General features: G+C 38.9%; 1 protein-coding gene across 1 annotated transcript in view; it reads right to left on the reverse strand.

The window, feature by feature from the left end:
• ADAM9 (ADAM metallopeptidase domain 9) overlaps positions 1 to 23,361 on the reverse strand; it is a 136,375-nt gene that overhangs the window by 28,847 nt on the left and 84,167 nt on the right. Inside the window, exons 14-16 of the mRNA XM_056116799.1 lie at positions 23,092 to 23,287; positions 12,302 to 12,407; positions 1,209 to 1,392 (exon numbers count right to left, since the gene is read on the reverse strand). Coding sequence (XP_055972774.1) covers positions 1,209 to 1,392; positions 12,302 to 12,407; positions 23,092 to 23,287 — 486 coding nt within the window. The remainder of the gene's footprint in view (positions 1 to 1,208; positions 1,393 to 12,301; positions 12,408 to 23,091; positions 23,288 to 23,361) is intronic.

A 23,361-nucleotide genomic window follows, 5' to 3' on the forward strand; every position in this document is an offset into this window, starting at 1 on the left:
TTAAAACCTGAACAACAGAAATGGAACTGAAAATCTGGTTGAAACTGAGGTAACATGAGGGCCTGCCTGTCTTTCCACAGGTCCTCCTCACCTTCCTCCCTCTACCCTCCCTTCACCCTCTTCTATTCTGTGTTGTTGAACTTGTTCAGCAGTCCTGCCTCCTCATATTTCTTGCACATGATTTAATATTTCTGTTGCCCTCCCAACACTACTGTTTCATAGCATCTTTCAAACAGTCAAACAATTTCTGACCCAATCTTAGTTACTTCTCTTCAATTATATATTCACCCCCCAAAAGGGGTAATTTGGCCTAGTTCATTTTCTAATATGGAGCCAGTTGTAAGAACTAGTTAGAGGCTGGCTAACTCTGTGGTCCTATATGTCCCAAGAGCTGTGACTGGGACAGCAGAGACAGCAGGGGCCTGGATCAGAGAAGCACCAAAGCACTGTCAGTAAAGACAAACATGCACCCATGCATGTATGCACACATATCCACACTCACACACAGATAGAAGAAATCACCTTAATGTCCCAAAAGTAGAGTGGCTAATTATAACACATTGGTAGGGATAGGAAATATATATATAATACATAAACAGAAACTATAAATTATACTCCAAGATCACAATAAAAAGTTATAGATAATAAAATTATAACTATTGCTGGTTTTCATTGGTGAGCTTATATTTTCTAAAATCTTTATAATAAATACACTTCCCTAATCAAAAGCCAACTACAAGAGGAGCCAGAGAGACAATATAGTGGGTAAGGTGCTTGTGTTGCACACTGCCAAACAGGATTCAATCCCCAGCACCTCACAAAGTTTCCTGAACACTACCAGGGATAATTTCTGACCATAGTCAGGTGTGGCCTGAACATGAATGAATAAGATAGAGGAAAGAAGGAATGGAGGGAAGGAGAAAGGGGGGTAGAAAGGGAGGGAGGGGGGGAGGAGGGAGGGAGGGAAGGAAGGAAGGAAGGAAGGAAGGAAGGAAGGAAGGAAGGAAGGAAGGAAGGAAGGAACCACCATATACTTTGTGTAGTTTTTAAGTTTTTAAAATTCTACTTCATAAATAGAATATTCGATATGCCAAACACAGCAACAACAAAGTCTCCAATGGAGACGTTACTGGACCCGCTCAAGCAAATCGACGAACAACAGGAGGACCTTTACCTTTACCTTTATAAATAGAATATATTTTTATTACCTTTCCAACATCACATCTTGTGCCTTCATTCACCATACCAGGATCTGGAACATCTGACCCCAGTTGAAAATCTACACCCCAACATGTGGTGCTTCCACTGGGACTCTTAATAATAGCAGGCACAATTCCAAACACAGGCATCTCTTCAACATTCTCACACTGAAGCTTTCCACACAAAGCATTCCTAAACAGAGAGAAATAACGCATACATAAAATATAGCCAGCATTACATGCCCAAAGAGAAGTTACACATCTGTATACAGACATAATTTTGCTGCTATTTAGCTAAAGGGAATCTTGGGTGGGAGTGAATATGAGAACAAAAGTAGGTCAAAATAATACTTTATGAACATGGCATAGAACAGACAAAAAGAATAGAATGCTGGATAGCACAGAAACTTCTTTTCCTATACCTAATCCCTCTTCACTATCTGGGGCCTAAAAAAAAAAAAGTCTGATAAAGTTCATAAACGCTGTAGCACTGTAGCACTGTCCTCCTGTTGTTCATCGATTTGCTTAAGCGGGCACCAGTAACGTTCCATTGTGAGACTTGTTACTGTTTTTGGCATATCGAATACGCCACAGAGAGCTTGCCAGGATCTGCCCTGCAGGCGGGATACTCTTGGTAGCTTGCCAGGCTCTCCAAGAGGGGCGGAAGAACTGAACCGGGTCGGACTCATGCAAGGCAAACGCCCTACTCGCTGTGCTATCACTCCAGCCCTATAAACACTATATTATATAAAAAAAAAATAATAGAACCATACCAAAATTTGGATTTTTTTTACAGAATTGTGAAAAGGAGAAAATGAGTTCTATAATATAAAATAACTGAAAAAAAACTACTCAGTTTGGCTCAATCATAATTACTTAAGAATTCAATTCATTTTCTCATTCATTCTTTAATTCAACTAACTGACTAAGAACTCTACTAGGGATATAGAATGCTATGAAGTTTCCCTGTTTACAAGTCCTATCAAGGCTATGTGAGTTAAATGCCCTTCTAATATCCTCTCATACTAAATACCCCTAAAATAAATTTTTTTTTAGTAGGACATTTATTTTATTATTTTTTTTATCATTTTTTTATTAGTGAAACACCATGAAGTACACTTATAGACTTATAAATTTTTGTGCTTGGGTTTCAGTTATACAATGATCAAGCACCCATCCCTCCGCCAGTGCCCATCCTCCCCCACCACGGGTCCTAGCATCCCTCCCACTCCCCATCCTCCCCCCCCACCCCCCCGTCCCACCCTGCCGCTGTGGCAAGGCATTCCTCCCTGTTCTCTCTCTCTTCTTTTGGGTACTGTGTTTTGCCAGAGAGGCATTGAGTGGCAGTCATGTTTGGTCTATAGACCACTTTTAGCATGTCTCTCCCACCCTGGGAGGGTCTTCACAACACCCTTTATTTGGTGCTCTCTTCTCTATCTGAGCTTCCTTCTCACCTAGCACATGTGGCTGGCCTTCAAGTCATGGAGCAAAATTCCTGGTACTAATCTGAGCCCTTCCTGGGTGTTAGTCTCCCATTTTGTTGCTTTATGTTCCCCAGATGAATGCAATCTTTCTGTGTCTATCCCGCTCTTTCTGACTCATTTCGCTTAACATGATACTTTCCATGTGTACCACTTGTATGTAAATTTCATAACTTCATCTTTTCTAACAGCTACATAGTACTCCATTGTGTAAATGTACCAAAGCTTCTTTAATAAATTTTTATAATGCAGCATTGAATATTTCCTATTTGATTGCCTAGTAATCCAAGCACCTATACTATTCTTTAATCTCCTCAATGAGACTTCTGTAAAATAATTTTAGGATAGTTCCCAGTTGCTTGAACTTACCTTTTCATAAAAATTGCCATTCTAGCTATTCTTTAACTTTTTGAGTGAAAATTACTTCCCCTTATAACTCCCATAATGTTCCTACACACAAGACCACACAGCCTTCTTTCCTTTTTCCAGGTGACAGCTATGTTACAACAGTTTTCACGTAGCTCATAAAGGCAATGAGTGGCCGGTTAGCTCAGTTGGTTAGAGCGTGGTGCTAATAATGCTGTGCTAATAACGTACAGGCCATGGGCGCAACTCCTTTTTGGGCTGGAGCAATAGCACAGCAGGTAGGGTGTTTGTCTTGCAAGCAGCGGACCCGGGTTCGATTTCTCCATCCCTCTCAGAAAGCCCAGCAAGCTACCGAGAATATACCACCTGGACAGCAGAGTCTGGCAAGCTCCTTGTGGTGCATTCAATATGCCAAAAACAGTAACAAGTCTCACAATGGAGACGTTACTGGTGCCCACTCAAGCAAATAGATGAACAATGGGAAGACAGTGCTACAGTACTACCAGGCAATATCATACCACTGATTCTTAAGGAATCAGGAAGCTCCCCTCTAAATATGCTCATTGCCTCTTGAAACAGTACTCCATGGAGCATTAAGTTTTGCTATAGCCATGCAGTTTTTGTTTCTCTTAGTCTACATAGAAGCCCCAGATCACAGTTGCTGAATTATATTATATTACTGACACACTAATTATATTTCCCATTTGATTTCTGCATATGCTGTACTAAGTCTTTTCTTCCTTTCATTTAGCACATTAGCGTTCATTATTTGCCCCAACTTAACTTCTTTTTTTTTTAATTTCTGTTCATTTGGGGTCAGGTCATAGTACTTGGGGCTTACCCCCGGTTCTGCATTCAAGAAACACTCCTGGTGGTGCTCAGGGGACCATATGTGATGCTAGGGATCAAAACTAGGTGGGCTGCATCCAGAGAAATGTCTAACCTACTGTACTACCTCTCCAGCACATTACTCTCATGATGTCACTGTTCACAATAAGCCCTACATAAATTACTTAAGTTTCCTGTCCTTCTATTTATTGAAAAGCAAGAGATAAATAATAATGCCAATATAAAAAAAGGAAAGCAATGCAGAAATATATAGATTCTTCAAAATAAATGAGAATGAGGAATAAACTCTCTGAACCTGTGAGAAATGGGAAAGGCAGTACAAAGTGGGACATTCATAGCAGTATAGGCCTACATAGGGAAGAAAAAATAAAATGAATGACCTAGTCAGAGAGTTGGAGAAAATAAAAATTTTACAACCAAGTACAAAAAAATATTTAAAATTACAGTAAAACTTTATGATAAATAAATAAAACAACACAACAAAACCAGGAATTGGTTCTACAAAGAAATAAACAAACAAACCCTTGACTAGATTCACACGGAAAATGAGAAAATACCCCCAAAAAAATTCAAATCAGAGATGAACAGGGAGAGATTTCAATAAACTCCTCAGAAATACAAAAGATCATGAGAAATTACTATGAACCTATACTATTCAGTTGTGGAAACTAGAAGCGAACAGATTCTTAAAATCATGTAATCTTCCAAAACTGAATGAAAGGAAGCAGAGAACTTAAACAGAAGAATCACAAGAAAGTAATCTGAAGCAGTAATTTCAAATTACCCTAAACGCCTAAATAATCTTTGCCCCCAGAGAATAGGGAGGAGAAGGAAAGAAAGTTATAAGGGAAGAAGAGATAGAGGGAAAACAATGAGAAGCAGGGGTCAAGGGGACCCGAGTACACTGTGGGTGTAAAGGAGTGGGACAATTGAATAGCCAAGCCACTGAGTCAACAACACTAAAACCAACAGATCCAAACTTCAAAAAGCAAAACCCAAAATGTGCCTGTCAAGGTGGCAGGCAGGAGAGGTTATGGGTGGGGAAGGAACCTGGCAAAACCTGGTGGATGGAAGGGGACACTGGTAGCAGGATGGGTGCCTAAAACTCAAATATGAACACCATTCTAAATCATGGTGCCTTAATTATAAACATATATTTTATAAATACTAATGAAGAAATAAAATAAAATGTCCTACAAGCAAGTTTTGATTCCAGTGGATTCACTGGTGTTCTATCAAAGCTTAAAAAAAGACTTAGTAACTATATTATTCCTCAAGCTCTTCCAAAACATTAAAGAAATAAAGTTACTTCCTAGCAGGTTTTTTTAAGTATATATTCTTTGGGTACTGTGAAAATACCCAAAACAGGTAGGGATACTATTTAAAGATAAAAGTTCAAATCAATTTCCTTGATGAACATCAATGCAAAAATCCTCAACAATATCTTGGCAAACTGAATCCAACAACATATCAAAAGGATCATACACTAAATCAAGTGGGATTTATCCCAGTAATGCAAGAACAGCTCAACATATGCACTCAATTATTAGAATATACCGTACCAACGGGCTGGAGCGATAGCACAGCGGTAGGTCGTTTGCCTTGCACGCAGCCAGCCCGGCCAGCCGGGTTCAATTCCTCCATCCCTCTCGAAGAGCCCAGCAAGCTACCAAGAGTATCTTGTCCGCACGGCAAAGCCTGACAAGCTCCCTGTGATGTATATGATATGCCAAACAAAGTAAGAAGTCTCACAAAGGAGACATTACTGGACCCACTCGAGCAAACTGATGAACAACGGGAGGACAGTGACAGTGACAGTGACCATATCAACAAAGATGAGATAAAACTATGATCAGATCAGATCAATTGATGAAGAGAAAGCTTTAGACAAAATCCAACATCAACTCACAATAAAAAATCATCAACCAAATGGAAAAGAGGGTACTTCCTTATGACTGCAATGCCCATCTATAACAAACCCAAAGCCTCTACTATTCTCAGTGGTGAAAATCTGAAATCATTCCTTCCTGAGATCAGAGCAAGGCAAGGATGTCAACCATCTCCACTTTTATTCAAAATAGTTTAAGTCTTAGATATAGATAAAGTAAGAAAGAAATTAATGGTATCCAAACTGGAAAAGAAGTAAAATTATTATTATTTCCAGATATGTATTTACATAGAAGACTCAACAATCCACTAAACCACTCCTAGCAGGAGATCTTTGTCTTCGAAGAGCTTCCCCCTGAAGGAAGGGCTTTACATATATTGATTGTGCTACCTCACCTCTATGTAGTTGCTCAATGAAACCAAGAGCTGGCTCTTCAACAAAATAAAAAGATAAATAAACCACTCCAAGACTCACAAATAAAAAGAGAGAACCCTAATGAACCAAATCAGAAATGAGAAGGGGTAAATAACAACAGAAACCAAAGAAATTCAAAAGATCATCAGAAACTACTTTGAAAGTCTGTATGCCACGAAACAAGAGAACCTAGAAGAAATGGATAAATTCCTTGATTCCTATAATCTCCCAAGGCTGAATCAAGAAGATCTAGAATACCTGAATAGGCCTACTAATATCAAGAAAATTGAAACTGTAATCAAAAGTCTTCCCAAAAACAAAAGCCAGGTCCAGATGGATTCACTAACGAATTTTTCCAAACATTTAAAGAAGACCTATTGCCAGTTCTTCTCAAGCTTTTCCAGGAAATTGAAGAAACAGAAACTGTCCCAAACAGTTTCTTTGAAGTTCATATCTCTCTAATACCAAAAGGAAACAAAGACACCACAAGAAAAGAAAACTACAGGCCGATATCCCTGATGAACACGGATGCATAGATTCTCAACAAAATACTAGCAAATAGAATTCAATAACTCATCAAAAAGATCATACACCATGACCAAGTGGGATTCATCTCGGGGACAAGGATGGTTAACATTCAGAAATCAATCAACATAACCCATCATATCAACAAAATAAAAGATTTAAAACATATGATCATATTAATAGATGCAGAGAAAGCATTTGACAAGATCCAGCACCCATTTATGATGAAAACCCTTGCCAAAATGGGTAAAGAAGGGACTTTCCTAATATAGTTAAGGCCATCTACCACAAGCTTATGGCAAGCATCATCCTCATGGGGAAGAACTATGAGCCTTCCCTCGAAGATCAGGGATGAGAAAAGGATGCCCACTCTCTCCAATGCTGTTCAATATAATACTGGAAGTACTTACAGTAGCAGTTAGGCAAGAAAAAGATATTAAGGGCATCCAGGTATGAAAGGAAGTAATCAAACTCTCACCATTTGCAGATGATATGACACTATACTTAGAGAACACTAAAACCTCTACCAAGAAACTCCTAGAAACAATAGACTTGTATAGTAAAGTTGCAGGCTATAAAATCAATACCCAAACGTCCATGGCTTTCCTATACGCAAATGAGAGAGAAGAAGTGACATGAAGAAAAAATCCTGTTCACAATTGTGTCCCAGAAAATCAAGTTCCTAGGAATCAGCTTAACTAAGAAGGTAAAAGACCTATACAAAAAAAACTACAAAAGCCTACTTCAGGAAATAAAAGAGGACACCAGGAAATAGAAAGATATTCCCTGCTCATGGATCAGGAGAATTAACATTGTCAAAATGGCAATACTCCCCAAAGCATTGTACAAATTCAATGTGATCCCTATAACGACACCCATGACATTCTTCAAAGAAATGGAGCAAACACTCCTGAAATTCAATGGAACAATAAGACCCACAAATAGCTAAAGCAATTCTTAGGAAAAAGAAAATGGGAGGAATCAACTTCCCCAACCTCAAACTCTATTACAAGGCAGTGATAATTAAAACAGCATGGTAGTGGAACAAAGGAAGACCTGCAGACCAATGGAACAGGGTTAAATATACTGACATCTCCCCCAAACATATGATCATCCAATCTTTGATAAGTGAGCAAGAAATGTAAAGTGGAGCAAGGAAAGCCTCTTTAACAAATTGTGCTGGCAAAACTGGATGGCTACATGCAAAAGATGGGCTCAGATCTCTACCTAACACTATATACAAAAGTAAGATCAAAATGGATTGAAGACCTCAACATCAGACCAGAATCCATAGGTACATTGAAGACAAGGTTGGCAAAACCCTGCACGACATTGACACTAACAGTACCTTCAAAGACAACATGCCACTGATCAAGCAAGTGAAAACAGAGATAAACAAATGGGACTATCTTTTGTCTAGGAAGCTTCTGCACCTCAAAAGAAACAGTGACCAAAATACAAAGACAGTCTACAGAATGGGAAAGGATATTCGCCCAATACTCATATGATAAGGGATTGATATCAAGGATATACAAAGCACTGGTTGAACTCCACAAGAAGAAAACATCCAACACTATCAAAAAATGCGGTGAGGAAATAACAGAAACTTTCTCAAAGAAGAAATTCGAATGGCAAAAAAAGGCACATGAGATAATACTCTACTTCACTCATCATCAGGGAGATATAGATCAAAACAACAATGAGATATCATCTCACACCACAGAGACTGGTCCACATCCAAAATAACAAAAGCAACTGGTTTTGGCATGGATATGGTGAGAAAGGAACCCTCCTTCACTGCTGGTGAGAATGCCAACTGGTTCAGCCCTTTTGGAAAACAGTATGGGTGATTCTCAAAAAATTAGAAATTGAGTTCCCATTTGATCCAGCAATACTACTCCTGGAAATATATCCTGGAGAGGCAAAAACGTACAGTCAAAATGACATCTGCTCTTCTATGTTCATTGATGCACTGTTCACATAGCCAAAATTTGGAAAAATCCCGAGTACCCAGGAACAGATGACTAGTTAAAGAAACTTTGGTACATGTACACAGTGGAATACTATGCAGCTGTTAGAAAAGGTGAAGTCATGAAATTTACACACAAGCGGTTCTACATGGAAGGTATCATGCTAAGTGAAATGAGCCAGAAAGAGAGGGACAGACATAGAAAGACTGCACCCATCTGGGGAATATAAAATAACAGAATGGGGTCAAACACCCAAGAATAGTTGAGATAAGTAACAACAGGTCTGCTCCACAGCTTGGAAACTGGAAACACATGCTGGGAGAATAGGCAACTCAGATAGAGAAGGTAACACCAAGTAAAGGATGTTTGGAGGACTCGCTTGGGATGCGAGATGTGTGCTGAAAGTATACTATAGACAGAACACGATGGCCACTCAATACCTCTATTGCAAACTACAACACCCTAAAGGAAATAGTGAGCAAAAGGGAATGCCCTGCCTCGAAGGCGGGTTGGGGTGGGGGGATAGGGTCGGGGGTGGGAGGGCTACTGGGATCATGGTGGCAAAGAATGGGCACTGGTAGAGAGATGGGTACTCGATCATTGTATAACTGAAACCCAAGCATTAAAGTTTGTAAGTCTACAACTGTACATAATGGTGTTTCACTAATATAAATAAATAAATAAAATAGGCCTGTTAAACTAAATAAATAAATGAGTAAAAATAAATAAATAAAATGTGCCATTCTATGGCCAAAAGGCACGTGAAAAAATGCTCTTCATTTCTAATCAACAGGAAGATTCACATCAAAACAACTGGCTCACATCCAAAAGAACAAAAGCAACCAGTGTTCACGTGGATGTGGGAAGAAAGGGCCTTTCCTTCATGGCTGGTGGGAATGTCGACTGGTTCAGCCTTTTTTGGGAAATAATATGGATTTTTATCAAATAATTAGAAATTGAGCTCCCATTAGACCACGCAATACCACTTCTGGGAATGTATCCTGGAGATGCTAAAAAGTACAGTAGAAATGATACCTACACTTGTATGTTCATTGCAGCACTATTTACAACAGCCAGAATCTGGAAAAAACTCAAGTGCCCGAGAGCAGATAACTTGGTTAAAGAAACTTTGGTATATCTACACAAAGGAATACTATGCAGCTATTAGAATAGATGAAGTCATGAAATTTTCATATAAGTGGAGTGACGTGGAGAGTATCATGTTAAGTGAAATGAGTCAGAAAGAGAGAGACATACATAGAATGACTGCACTCATTTGTGAAATATAAAGCAACATAATGGGAGACTAACATCCAAGGATAGTAGTGATAAGGCCTGGAAGCTGGCCTCACATGCTGGGAGAAAAGTCAGCTGAGATAGAGAAGGGACTACCAAACAAAAGCAAAGGATACTTGGAGGGCGCACTTGGGATGAGAGATATGTGTTGAAAAGTAGACTACAGACCAAACATGATGGCCACTTATTACCTGCATTGCAAATCACAACACCCAAAAGGAGAGAGAGAGAGAGAGAGAGAGAGAGAGAGAGAGAGAGAGCAAAAGGGAATGTGCCTGACACAGAGGCGGGGAAGAGTGGGGGAATGTGGCAGGAGGGGTACTGGGAACATTGGTGGTGAAAAATGGGCGCTGGTGGAGGAATGGATACTTGACCATTGTATGACTAAAGCGTAATCACGAAAATGTGTAAGTCTGTAACTGTATCTCATTTTGTTTCTTTACAAAATTAGAAATAAATAAATAAATTAATTAATTAAATGTGCCGTTCTAGGAGGTATGCTGAAGGGTGAAAGAGAACTTCAGGATATTGGTAAAGGGACACTAACACTGGTGGTGGAATCAGTGTTGGAATATTGAAAATAGAACACAATTATCAACTATGAACGCAACTATGAATATCATATTGCCATGATATTTTCTAAAATTCGATGTAAAAATTAATTTTAAAAATGTTAAAAGAAGAAACTAATGTTTAGTAAACCAAATCAGAAATTAAATGGGAGATGTCACAACAGACACCACAGAATGCACAGGATCATCAAGGAACTGGAGTGACAGAACAAAGGGTAGGCACTTGCCTTGCATGTGGGTGACTCATTTTCAGTCCCAAGCATCCCATATGGCACTCCAAGCATCGCCAGGAGTAATTCCTGAGTACAGAGCCAGGAGTAAGCCCTGAACATCATCAGGTGTAGCCCCAAAACAACAACAACAAAAAAATTCAAAAGATCATCAGGGATTACTGCAAAAATATTTGCCACAAAATGGGAGAACCTAGAAAAAATGGATACATTTTTGGAATCTTACAACTTCCCAAGTTCGAATCAAGAGAAAACAAAACAGCTTAAAAGGTTAACTACAATTAATAAAATCACAACAGCAATCAAGTCTTAGCAATAATAAAAGTGATAGCCCAGATGATTTACTAGTGAGCTTTTTCAAACTTTTAAAGACCTACTCTCAAAGACCTACTTTTCAGACACTTTCAGAAAGTTAAAGAAACAGAAACCCTCCAATCAGTTATGAGGCAAACACTATCCTACTACCAAAAGAAGAGACATTACAAAGAAAAAAAAAGGAAAACTATAGACCCCATATCCCCATATCCCTGATGAACATAGATGCAAAAATCCTCGACAAAATATTAGCAAAAAGAATCTAACAATTCATCAAAAGATCATACACCATGACCAAGTAAGTTTCATCCTGGGGATGCATGGATGGTCTAATATACATAATATACCAAATCAATTCAAGGGAAAACAAAAATCATATAGTGTCAATAGATACAAGAAAGGATTCAACAAGTTCTAATACCCATTCTTGATTAAAATGCTTTAAAATAAAATGCTAAAAAAGGGGGATGTTAAAGAAATTTCCTCAACATAGTTAAAAGAATTTACCATTAGTCCATAGAAAACATTATAGTCAGTGGTGAAAAACTGAAAGTCTTCCCTCTAAAACTTACTACAAAACAAGGTTGCCAAGTCTAGCCATTACTATATAATATAGTATTGAAAGTCTTCACCATAGTAATTAGGCAAGAAGGATATAATGAGGGTATCCAAATCGAAAAAAAGTCAAATTCTCATTATATGTAAAATAAACAGCATATAGTGAGAATCTGATGGCATATAATAAGATACTATATTTAGGAAATCCTAAAGTCTACATAAAAAAAGCTACTAGGAGAGATGGAGCGATAGTACAGAGGGTTTTAATTTATCACTTATCAAGTATATAAAACTAGACGGAAATAATGAAGATAGGAATTAATTTTTCAAGTAACTTCATGAATTTAATAGTATAATCTATTAGTGAAAGAAGGAGGAAGAGTGCTTATTTGAGGTTCTTATTATAGAAGAACAAGGTAAGGTTCAAAAAAATCATTGTATTTTTAGATCATTATATAAGAATACATTGTTTTTAACTATTCCTTTTAGTCTCTCTGAAACCTTTTGTTGGAAAACATCTAGTTTTAAAGAGTAGGCATTTAAATGTGAGAACATCTCCAAAGATGGGAGTTATTAAAGAAACAGAGATGATTGGTCTTATAATATTTGTAATTCTTCATAACCTGACCTCCACTTACCCAGTGGCACATTTCTTGTATTCATTGCCAGAGAAACCACAATTGCCAAATCTGTCACCTTTAGAATTCACATCAATGAAACAATCTCTTGGGGCTGCCTTGGCTTCTGTAACATTAAAAATTAAAAATATATATGTCAACTTCATTTAGAAATAAAAATATTCCCTATAGCAGTCCTGAATGAATTGCTTCAATCACTCTAAAGTAATTTCAGGCATTACAAATGAACATTTTTGTTCTACACTGTTTCACATATCCTTAACAATAAAACACAAAAAAAAGTACTTAAAATTATATTGTACATAAAAGTTATCTTGAATTCAAATAGTCAAGTTCTGAAAGAAATTTTACTAGACAAAAAGAAATTATAAATAAATCAAGAAACATGTAGAGTATCAAGGCATTTTTCAGTGCATTTATCCTCACTGCTCTCAGAGATTATCGTCTGCTCTCTGGGTATTTCAATGGGAAGAGTTGATGAAACAAGATCAGCTATTATTTTTTGTTTTATTATTAACCTTTGATGGATGTTTAATCTGTTAATTCAACAGATTGGCAAGCAGCTATGTTAGCTAACAAAATATGAATTTATACTTGTTTTCTTGTATTTTATATATGTATCACTTAATGGCCTGTCTTTTCACTGAATGATGAAAGAAATATTCTATTTGTAAATTTTCAAGTAAAATGTCATTACTTTCTGAATCACCAAAAATTTGTTCCATATTCCAAAATACATTTTCATATTACAAAATTCCATATTCCAAAATAAATCAAATGTCCAATGCTAGACAATGAAATATGATGCAACTACAAGGAAAGATGAAGGACTGGATAACTAGTACAACAGGTAAGGTGGTAAGGTGCGGCAGCCAACCAGAGTGCTGTCTCTGGCATCCATGTGGTCCCCCAGTCATACCAGGAAAGCCCAGAGTACGCTCTCACCACCATTGGGTGTACACTGCCCACCACCTACACCCACCCACACAGACAAAACACACAAAAAGATAACTGCTGCAGTTTGCGGCAGCCTGGATGGGAGTGAAGGGCCTCATGTTACATGAAATGAGTCAGAGGGAAGACAATACTGGATACTCTCATTCATCTCTAGATACAAAAAACTAGAGAATAGACAGTATAAAGTGATAACAAACTCTTGACTTTTGATGGTAGAACTGAGATCATCAAACAATGAGGAGAAGGGCAGAAGTAGCACCTAAAAGTGACATCAGACGTTGCATAAGGATGGCAGGAGATGGACCCGGGCATTTTATTGGTGGTGAAGGAGCAGTAATTATGTATATAAAATCATAAATATAAGCACAGTATAGATTTTATAGCCTGCAACTTTACTATACAAGTCTATTGTTTCTAGGAGTTTCTTGGTAGAGGTTTTAGGGGTTTCGAAATATAGTATCATATCATCTGCGAATAGAAACATCTGCGAGAATTTTATTTCTTCCTTTCCTACCTGGATGCCCTTAATATCTTTTTCTTGCCTAATTGCTATTGCAAGAAACTATACCTAAACTATATCAAATATTTTTTAAATTATATATTAAAAAAAGCCTTGGAATAGTAAAAATCAAAAAATACCAGTACTTTATATTGAATAAAGAACATTCACTGGCCTGTTTTACATTTTTGATACCATGATTGTTCATTTTTTGGAAAATGGATTGGGGAGGAAAGAAGCTGGAACAAAAAGACGCAGATAGGAGTGAAGGAACGGCTCACTGATTTACAGATTTAACTAGCAAATCAGGATTTTGCACCCCAGAGATGCCAAACTCAACACTGGAAGCTCTGCTCTTCAAGCCTGGCAGTTCTGCTGTCTGGAATCCCAATATCCAAGTGATTTCTGGGAACAACAAAGTCAGGTGCAGGTGAACCGCAGCAGTTCCCAATGAGTACTACTATAAGAAGTATGAGCTCTCAAGCTGGGAAGTACAAGTACATGTATGAGAAGCACAGAAAGCCCTAGCAAGCACTAAAACCAGAATGCAAGGAAGCACTACTACAACTAGAGTGTGACCACACATGTGCAAGAACTACCATTAAAGAAGCACGACCCACAAACACACGTGTGAACACGGCAATCCTACCTACAATGCTGGTGTGCACCGCAACTAAATGTTCAAGCCTCACAGCCAAGAGGCATGTAAACCTCAGTCACAGTTATAATTAGAATGAAGGAAAGAGAAATGGGAGAAATACAATGTATAAAAAATCAAAATTTCAGTTCCCCCCAAGTGTCTGCCCACCTTGTCCCTGCGCCACCTTCTCTCCAGGTTTGCCCATCACTGCCCCATGCCCCGAGTCTCATCACACCGAGCCCAGAGAAGACTTCTGGGGACACCTGCCCAAGTTCTGCCCCAGCGCCTGCCCACCTCATCCCCAAGCCGCCTTCTCTCCAGGTTGGTCCACTGGCACGTCCCTGCCCTGGAATGCACCATACCCCCACTGCAGGGCAGCCGGATAGGACCTGGGACTAGCATAAGGAGGTCTGGAGGTGTGTCCTCCACTGTAGTGGGCGTGGACTCCACAGAAGTGGGCATGGCCTTCTGTGTGGCAGGTGACCACTCCCGCTGTGCAGTTAGTTATATTCCCCCTCTCCAGCTAACAAGACTCACATCCCGAACTTTATCACTTAATTCTGTGCAAAACATCCCGGCCACCTCAAACATAATAGGACAATAGTCCACTGGCCTACTCCAATCTCACCAAAAGCTAGTGTACACAAGAAGCTATACAAGCCCAGCATAAAAAACGTGTCCTCAAAAGCTTTACCAGACGCCTAACATAAGTCACAGAGAGATGCCTGAGAGGAAGGATGTATCCTAAAAGGGGAAAAGGTAACCATCATTGACCAAGCCCATCCAGAATCATTTCCCACAGTCAGAGGGAGCGGTGCTACTGAACTGGACAGTTCCACCTCCATACAACCACCACAACATGAAGAAACAGTGCAAACCCCAATAAGAGGAGAGGACAAAGAAAAGAGTACAGAAGCCTCAACAGGGGTTACCCACAAATACAATCTCTCTGATAAAGAATTCCAAAATGAAATGCTGAAATGTTCAAGGAACTCAAAGAAACAATGGAGCAGATATCCAGAAAGTTAAAGGAGGACATTGAAGAAAAAAGGGGAACAGACAGCCAACAAAATACACGAAGAAATGAGAGAAGAAATAAGAAAGCTACAATCAGAAGTGTCACTAATAAAAGTTTCGCTAGATGAAACTAAAAACTCAGTGGGTGCCCATAACAGTAAAATGGCTACAGCTGAAGACAGAATCAGTGAACTGGAAAATGAAAGGCAGGAATTGTACAGACAACAACAAACAATGGGGAAAGACCTCAAAATAGCTCTAAGGTAAATCAGAGACCTAGGGGATGACACCAAGAGGAACAACATTAGAATCATTAGAGTACCCGAAGGTCAGGAAGGCAACCCCAATGAAAAAGCCACAGTTAAAGAAATCAATGCTGAAAATTTCCCAGAGTTAGAGAATGCAGACATCCAGATCCAAGGAGCCAGAAGGGTGTCAGCTAAAAGAGAACCTAATAGAAACACTCCAAGGCATAGCATATTCAGAATGATGAATGCCACAGATATAGACACAATACTCCAAGCAGCAAGATCAAGGGAAATCACATACAAAAGAGCACCCCTGAGATTTACAGCAGACCTTTCAGAAGACACCCTCCAAGCCCTAAAACAATGGTGGGACATAGAGAAAAAAACTCAATTAAGGGCTGGAGAGATAGCACAGCGGGTAGGGCATTTGCTTGCACATGGCTGACCCGGGTTCGATTCCCAGCATCCCATATGGTCCCCTGAGCACCGCCAGGAGTAACTCCTGTGCATCGCCAGGTGTGACCCAAAAAGAAAAAAAAACTCAATTAAATAAATGCCTACCAAGAATACTTTATCTGGCTAAACTCTCACTCAAACTCGAAGGAACGATTTACCACTTTTGTGGATAAACAACAGCTCAGGAAATTCAGAGACTCAAAGCCAAACCTAAAAGAAGGACTAAAGGAGCTCCTGTAAGACAAGAAAGACATTTACAAGCACAACAAACCCCTACAGAAAGATGGCACAAAACCCCATGACAATAATCTCTCTCAATGTCAATGGTCTAAATGCAATAATTAAGAGACACAGCGTGGCAAAATGGATTCAGAAACTGAAACCAACATTCTGCTGCCTACAAGAAACACATCTGAACAGTAAGAGCAAACACAGACTCAATGTCAAAGGATGGAAAACAATCCTGCAAGCAAACAACTCCATCCAAAAAGCTGGGGGGGAGGGGCTATACTAGTATCTGACAACATAGATTTTAGGCTGAAAAAGGTTAGAAGGGACAACGAAGACTATTTTCTATTTATCAAGAAATATGTACAACAGGAAGAAATCACACTCCTAAACATATACGCACTAACAAGGGACCAGATAAATGCTTAAAACAACTGCTAACAAATTTTAAGAAAGACATCACCAGCAACACAATAGTAGTCAGAGACTTCAACACCACCTTATCACCTCTAGATAGATCAATAAGAATAAAACTCACCAAGGAAACACTGGCTTTGAAGGAAGAAATAGAAGAGAAAGGACTAATAGATCTTTATAGGGCTCTACACCCCAAAAAGAAAGAATACACATTTTTCCCCAGTACACAAAGAACATTTTCCAAAAGAGACCATGTGCTGGGTCACAGACCACATCTCAATAGAATCAGTAAAATAGAAATTGTATCAACTATCTTTTCAGACCAGGATGCACTGAATACAGAAGTTAATCACACACAGATGCAGAAAACCAAATCAAACACCTGGAAACTAAACAATTCAATGTTGAACAACGAATGGCTCAGGAAGGAAATGAAGGAAGAAATCAAATGATACTTGGAAACAAACGAGAATGAAGACACGAGCTACCAGAACCTATGAGATGCAGCTAACGCCATGTTGAGGGGAAAATTTATAGCGCTGCACAAATTTCTCAGGAAAAAGGAAAGGGCCCACCTAAATGATTTGACTTCACATCTCAAGATCTTAGAAAAGGACCAACAAAAAGAGCCCAAACCAAGCAGAAGGAAAGAAACAACAAAACTTAGAACAGAAATTAATGACATGGAAATGCAAAAAAAATCCAAAATATTAGTGAAACCAAGAGCTGTTTCTTTGAGAAAATAAACAAGATTGATAAACCACTAGCATGACTCACAAAGAAAGAGAGAGAGAACCCTAATAAACCAAATCAGAAATGAAAAGGGGGACATCACAACAGAAACCAATAAAATCAAAACATCATCAGAGACTACTTTGAAAGTCTGTATGCCACGAAACAAGAGAACCTAGAAGAAATGGATAAATTCCTGGATTCCTATAACCTCCAAGATTGAACTAAGAAGAGTTGTAATACCTGAACAGATACATTAATATCAAAAAAATTGAAACTGTAATCAAAAGTCTTTCCAAAAACAAAAGCACAGGTCCAGATGGATGTATGAGAGAATTCTTCCAAACTTTTAAAGAGAACCTGTTACCAATTCTTCTCAAGTTTTTCCAGGAAATTGAAGAAACAAGAACTCTCCCAAACAGTTTCTATGAGGCACATATCTCTCTAATACCAAAAGCAAACAAAGACACTACTAACAAAGAAAACTATAAGCCAATATCCCTGATGAACACAGATGCAAAGATCCTCAACAAAATATTAGCAAATAGAATCCAACAACTCATCAAAAAGATCATACACCGTGACCAAGTGGGATTCATCCCAGGGATGCAAGGATGGTTTAACATTCAGAAATCAATCAACATAACCCATCATATCAATAAAATAAAAGATAAAAACCATATGATCATATCAATAGATGCAGGGAAAGCATTTGACAAGGTCCAGAACCTGTATATGATGAAAACTCTCACAAAAATGGGCTTTGAAGGAATCTTCCTCAAGATAATCAAAGCCATTTACCACAAACCTATCACAAGCATTGTACTCAATGGGGAAAAACTAAAGGCCTTTCCACTAAGAGCAGGGACAGACAAGGTTGCCCACTCTCACCACTTCTGTTCAATATAATACTGGAAGTACTTGCAATAGCGGTTAGGCAGAAAAAATGTATTAAGGGCATCCAGATAGGAAAGGAAGAAATCAAGCTCTCACTATTCGCAGATGACATGATTCTATACCTAGAGAACCCTAAATCCTCTACCAAGAAACTCCTAGAAACAACAGACTTGTGCAGTAAAGTCGCAGGCTATAAAATCAACACCCAAAAGTCCATGGCTTATTTATATGCAAATAATGAGACAAAGGAAAATGACATGAAAAAAGCAATCCAGTTCACAATCATGCCCCAGAAAAATCAAGTACCTAGGAATCAGCTTAACTAAGGAGGTAAAGGGCCTCTACAAAGAAAACTACAAAACACTACTCCAAGAAATAATAGAGGACATGGGGAAATGGAAAGATATCCCCTGCTCATGGATTGGGAGAATTAACATTGTCAAAATGGCAATACTCCCCCAAAGCATTATACAGATTCAATGCAATCCCTATAAGGATACCCATGACATTCTTCAAAGAAATGGAGCAAACACTCCTGAAATTCATGTGGAACAATAAACTTCCACAAATAGCCAAAGCAATTCTTGGGAAAAAGAAGATGGAGGCATCACCCTCTCCAACTTCAAATTCCACTACAAATCAGTAACAACTAAAATGGCATTGTACTGGAAAAAAGGCAGAGCTGCAGACCAATGGAACAGGAGGGAATGTCCTTACACGCAACCCCAAATATATGAACATCTAATCTTTGACAAGGGAGCAAGAAATGTAAAGTGGAGCAAGGAAAGCCTCCTTAACAAATGATGCTGGCATAGCTGGACAGCCAATTGCAAAAAAATGGGCTTGGACCTTGACCTAGCATCATGCACAAAAGTCAGATCAAAATGGATTAAAGACCTCAACATCAGGCCAAGACCTCAACATCAGGCCACAATCCGTAAGGTACACGGAAGACAAGTTTGGCAAAATCCACGACACTGAAGCTAACAGAACCTTCAAAGACAACATGTCACTGATCAAGCAAGTGAAAACAGAGATAAACAAATGGGACTATCTTTTGTCTAGGAAGCTTCTGCACCTCAAAAGAAACAGTGACCAAAATACAAAGACAGTCTACAGAAAGGGAAAGGATATTCGCCCAATACCCATCCAACAAGGGGTTGATATCAAGGATATACAAAGCACTGGTTGAACTCCACAAGAAGAAAACATCCAACCCGATCAAAAAATTGGGTGACGAACAGAAATATTCTCAAAGAAGAAATCTGAATGGCTAAAAGGCACATGAGAAAATGCTCCACATCATTAATCATCAGGGAGATGAAGATCAAAAGAACAATGAGATATCATCTCACACCACAGAGACTGGCACACACCCAAAAAGACAAAAGCAACTGGTTTTGGCACGCATGTGGCAAGAAAGAGATCCTCCTTCACTGCTGGTGGGAATGCTTTCTGATTCAGCCCTTTTGGAAAACAGTATGGACGATTCTCAAAAAAATTGGAAATTGAGCTCCCATTTGATCCAGCAATACTACTCCTGGGAATATATCCCAGAGAAGCAAAAAGGTATAGTCAAAATGACATCTACATTTGTATATTCATTGCTGCACTGTTCACAATAGCCAAAATCTGGAAAAAACCCAAGAACAGATGACTGGTTAAAGAAACTTTGGTACATCTACAAAATGCAATACTATGCAGCTGTTAGAAATGATGAAGTCATGAAATTTGCATACAAGTGGATCTACATGGAAAGTATCATGCTAAGTGAAATGAGTCAGAAAGAGAGGGACAGACTGTACTCAGCTGGGGAATATAAAGTAACAGAATGGGTGGCTAATACCCAAGAATATTTGAGAGAAGTACCAGGAGGTTTGTTCCACAACTTGGAAGCTGGTAGCACATGCCGGGGGGGGGGGGGGGGGGGGGGAGGGGGGGAGGGGTAGAATCAGCTCAGATAGAGAAGGGAACACCAAGTAAAGGGTGTTTTGAGGATCCGTTAAGGATGAGAGTTACGTGCTGAAAATAAGACTATAGGTGAAACATGATGGCCATTCAATATGTCTATTGCAAACCACAACACCCTAAAGGAAAGAGAGAGCAAAAGGGAATGCCCTGCCACAGAGGTGGGGGGAGAGAGGGATGCAAGTGAAGGAGGCATTACTGGGATCATTGGTGGTGGACAATGGGCACTGGTGGAGGGATGGATACTCAATCAAATTTTCAAAAACAGAAGAGAAGCTAGGGAGACAGCTTCAAGTGCACAAGCTTTGCGTGCAGTGAGGATCAAACCTGGACCATATAATCCCCTGAGTAACACACCAGGGGTAGCCCTGAGCATTATCTTGTATGACCCAAAAATTAAATAAATAGAATTAAAAACAAAAGAAGCAGAGAACTAAGCTAATGAATCAAGATGAGACTGAGACTGAGACTGGTGATCAGCAGTAGAGTGCCTTCCCTGTTTTTGTGAGGCCAGGAATTTAACTTTACTTCAAAATGTACATTTCCAAGTACAATTCTTACACAATCCAACCAACCATGTATAAACATGACTATCAACCCGTGACAAGCACCATGACCAAGTGTTCAAGCATCACAATAAGTATGCAAATTCCAACTTAATAGCAACATTAATTATAAATAACAAATGACAATAGCAAAAGGCAGGGTAAAGGAAACAAATCAATAAATAAGTTTTATTCTATTAAAAAAATAAAATAAAATGATTAGGAAATACCTGCACAGGATAAATGGAACATGGAAATATCTGTATAAAGATCTTATAAAGAACAGGAAAAGCTGTAATACTTCCATATACTCTCTGAAGTAAGGTGTAGGAGGATGGTTCCTTTAGCCTTAAGATTATTTTGCAAGTCTCTAAAAAAATACTACCATTGTCAAAAAAATAGTATCTGCCTCATTGAAATGCCTTTTGGAAACTTTTTTCAATGTGGTATATCTTGTCTGTTTTAATAAAACATGTCAGAAGTTAATAGATCTATGTCATTGCATTAAATAACTTGAAAAACAAATAAGTCCCTTTTCATTCTTAGATAGTTCTCAGAAGTCAACAACGCTACCCTAGAGAAATCCACCATGGTACCCATAACAGATCTTCACAACTAAGAGGAACAAAAAAAACCAAAAGATTCATGTTTCCTTTATTTTCCTTTTCTCTCCTTTGCTATCTTCTTTACTTCCTTTCATTCAACTATTATGGACTCTCCTGAGTATCCCACACCGTATTAGTTAAAGAGTATTGTTTAACAGCAACTGCAGGAAAACAGAAAAGCTCCAATTACTAACTCTCTATTTCCCCAATTAAAGGCAAGCCTCAAAAAAAATGGCACTTAAATATTCCTTCCTGTTGAATACATATTGTGCTGCTATAAAATATAAAAAATAGAATTGCAATATGGTATTGACAAAACCATCACAGCCAATTAAAAATCAAAGCAACATTCCTCATTGTGTGGAAAAGCAATCTTTTCCTTAACCAGTTTTTTCCTGAAGGAATGTTAATAACCTTATGGCAAGAAGGAAAATACAAATATGCAACACAATGTAAACTGTGTCTGCTAGAATACTGCTAGTATAGAAATGTGATCAAAATAAAGCTGACCAAGGGCCAGAGAAATAGCAGAGCTAGTAAGGTGCTTGTCTTGCATGCGGCTCACTCAGATTACATCCTGGACATTTCATATGATTTCCTGTGCTCAGAGATCACCAGGAGTGATGGGAGGGAAAGGAAGGAAAGGGAAGGGGAGGGAAAAAGGATGGGAGGGGAAGGGGGGAGGGGAAATAGAGGTGACCAATAGCATAAACTCTCCCTCTTCGTGGCAAACGCCTGATAGCACAGCGGGTAGGGCGTTCGCCTTACAAGCGGCCAACATGGCCGACCCGAGTTCGATTCCTCCGCCCCTCTCGGAGAGCCCGGCAAGCTACCGAGAGTATTCGATATGCCAGACACAGTAACAACAAAGTCTCCAATGGAGACGTTACTGGGCCCGCTCGAGCAAATCGACGATCAACGGGAGGGCCCTTTTAATTAAACTTTGAATATCTGCAGAGCCTGGCAAGCTACCCATGATGTATTCAATATGCCAAACACAGTAACAACAAAGTCTCCAATGGAGACGTTATTGGGCCCACTCGAGCAAATCGATGATCAACAGGAGGGCCTTTACTACCTTACCTCCCTCTTCGTAGTTTCTCACCAGAATTCTGACACAGCACCTGCTCAATACTGTCTTCATGATCCCTCAAAACGATTCTATGTAGTACTTCCAAAGAAATCCCCAGAACAAATTAAATTCTGTGATTTCTGTGCTTAAAACCTGCTGTCCTTTATTATATAAGGCAGAAGAGCTTTCACCTAGGTGAAAAACTTTAACCAAACTCCATGACCCAGGATAGGTCAAACATAACAACCTAAAGATATAATCCAAATTCTTTTAAATGTCTAAGTCTGACATGTAACTCTATTGCTCCATCTCTACCCATCATCTCCACTCACTAACGTTCCCTATCATTCTCATGGGGAACATTCTGGCTACTGCAGTAACAGGAACAATAAAAATTTATCATCAAATAATTCTGTAAAGGAATCCTAAGAATGCATGTCCAAGTCTTAAATATTCATGTCTGACATCAATTCCACACTAAACAAAGAAATACAAATAAAGTATCTTACTTGAACCAAAGATGACTTGACACTGAGCATCGTAATACTGGCACATGCCATTGTAGCAGTAGGCTTTGTTATTCTGGCAAGGATATCCATTCTGAATAAAAACATCTGGTTGGCAGAACTGAGAAGTACCATTGCAATATTCTGGAACATCACATTCATTAGTTTTTCCTCGGCATAAAGTACCTCCTGGAAGAAACTAAGGAAATAAGACTGAAATTAAACTGAAGTATCATGACAATCCCACAAATTTATCAAATCTAAAACCACAAT

This window comes from Sorex fumeus, unplaced genomic scaffold (assembly GCF_029834395.1).
Source record: "Sorex fumeus unplaced genomic scaffold, SorFum_2.1 ptg000033l, whole genome shotgun sequence".
Taxonomy (NCBI): Eukaryota; Metazoa; Chordata; class Mammalia; order Eulipotyphla; family Soricidae; genus Sorex; species Sorex fumeus.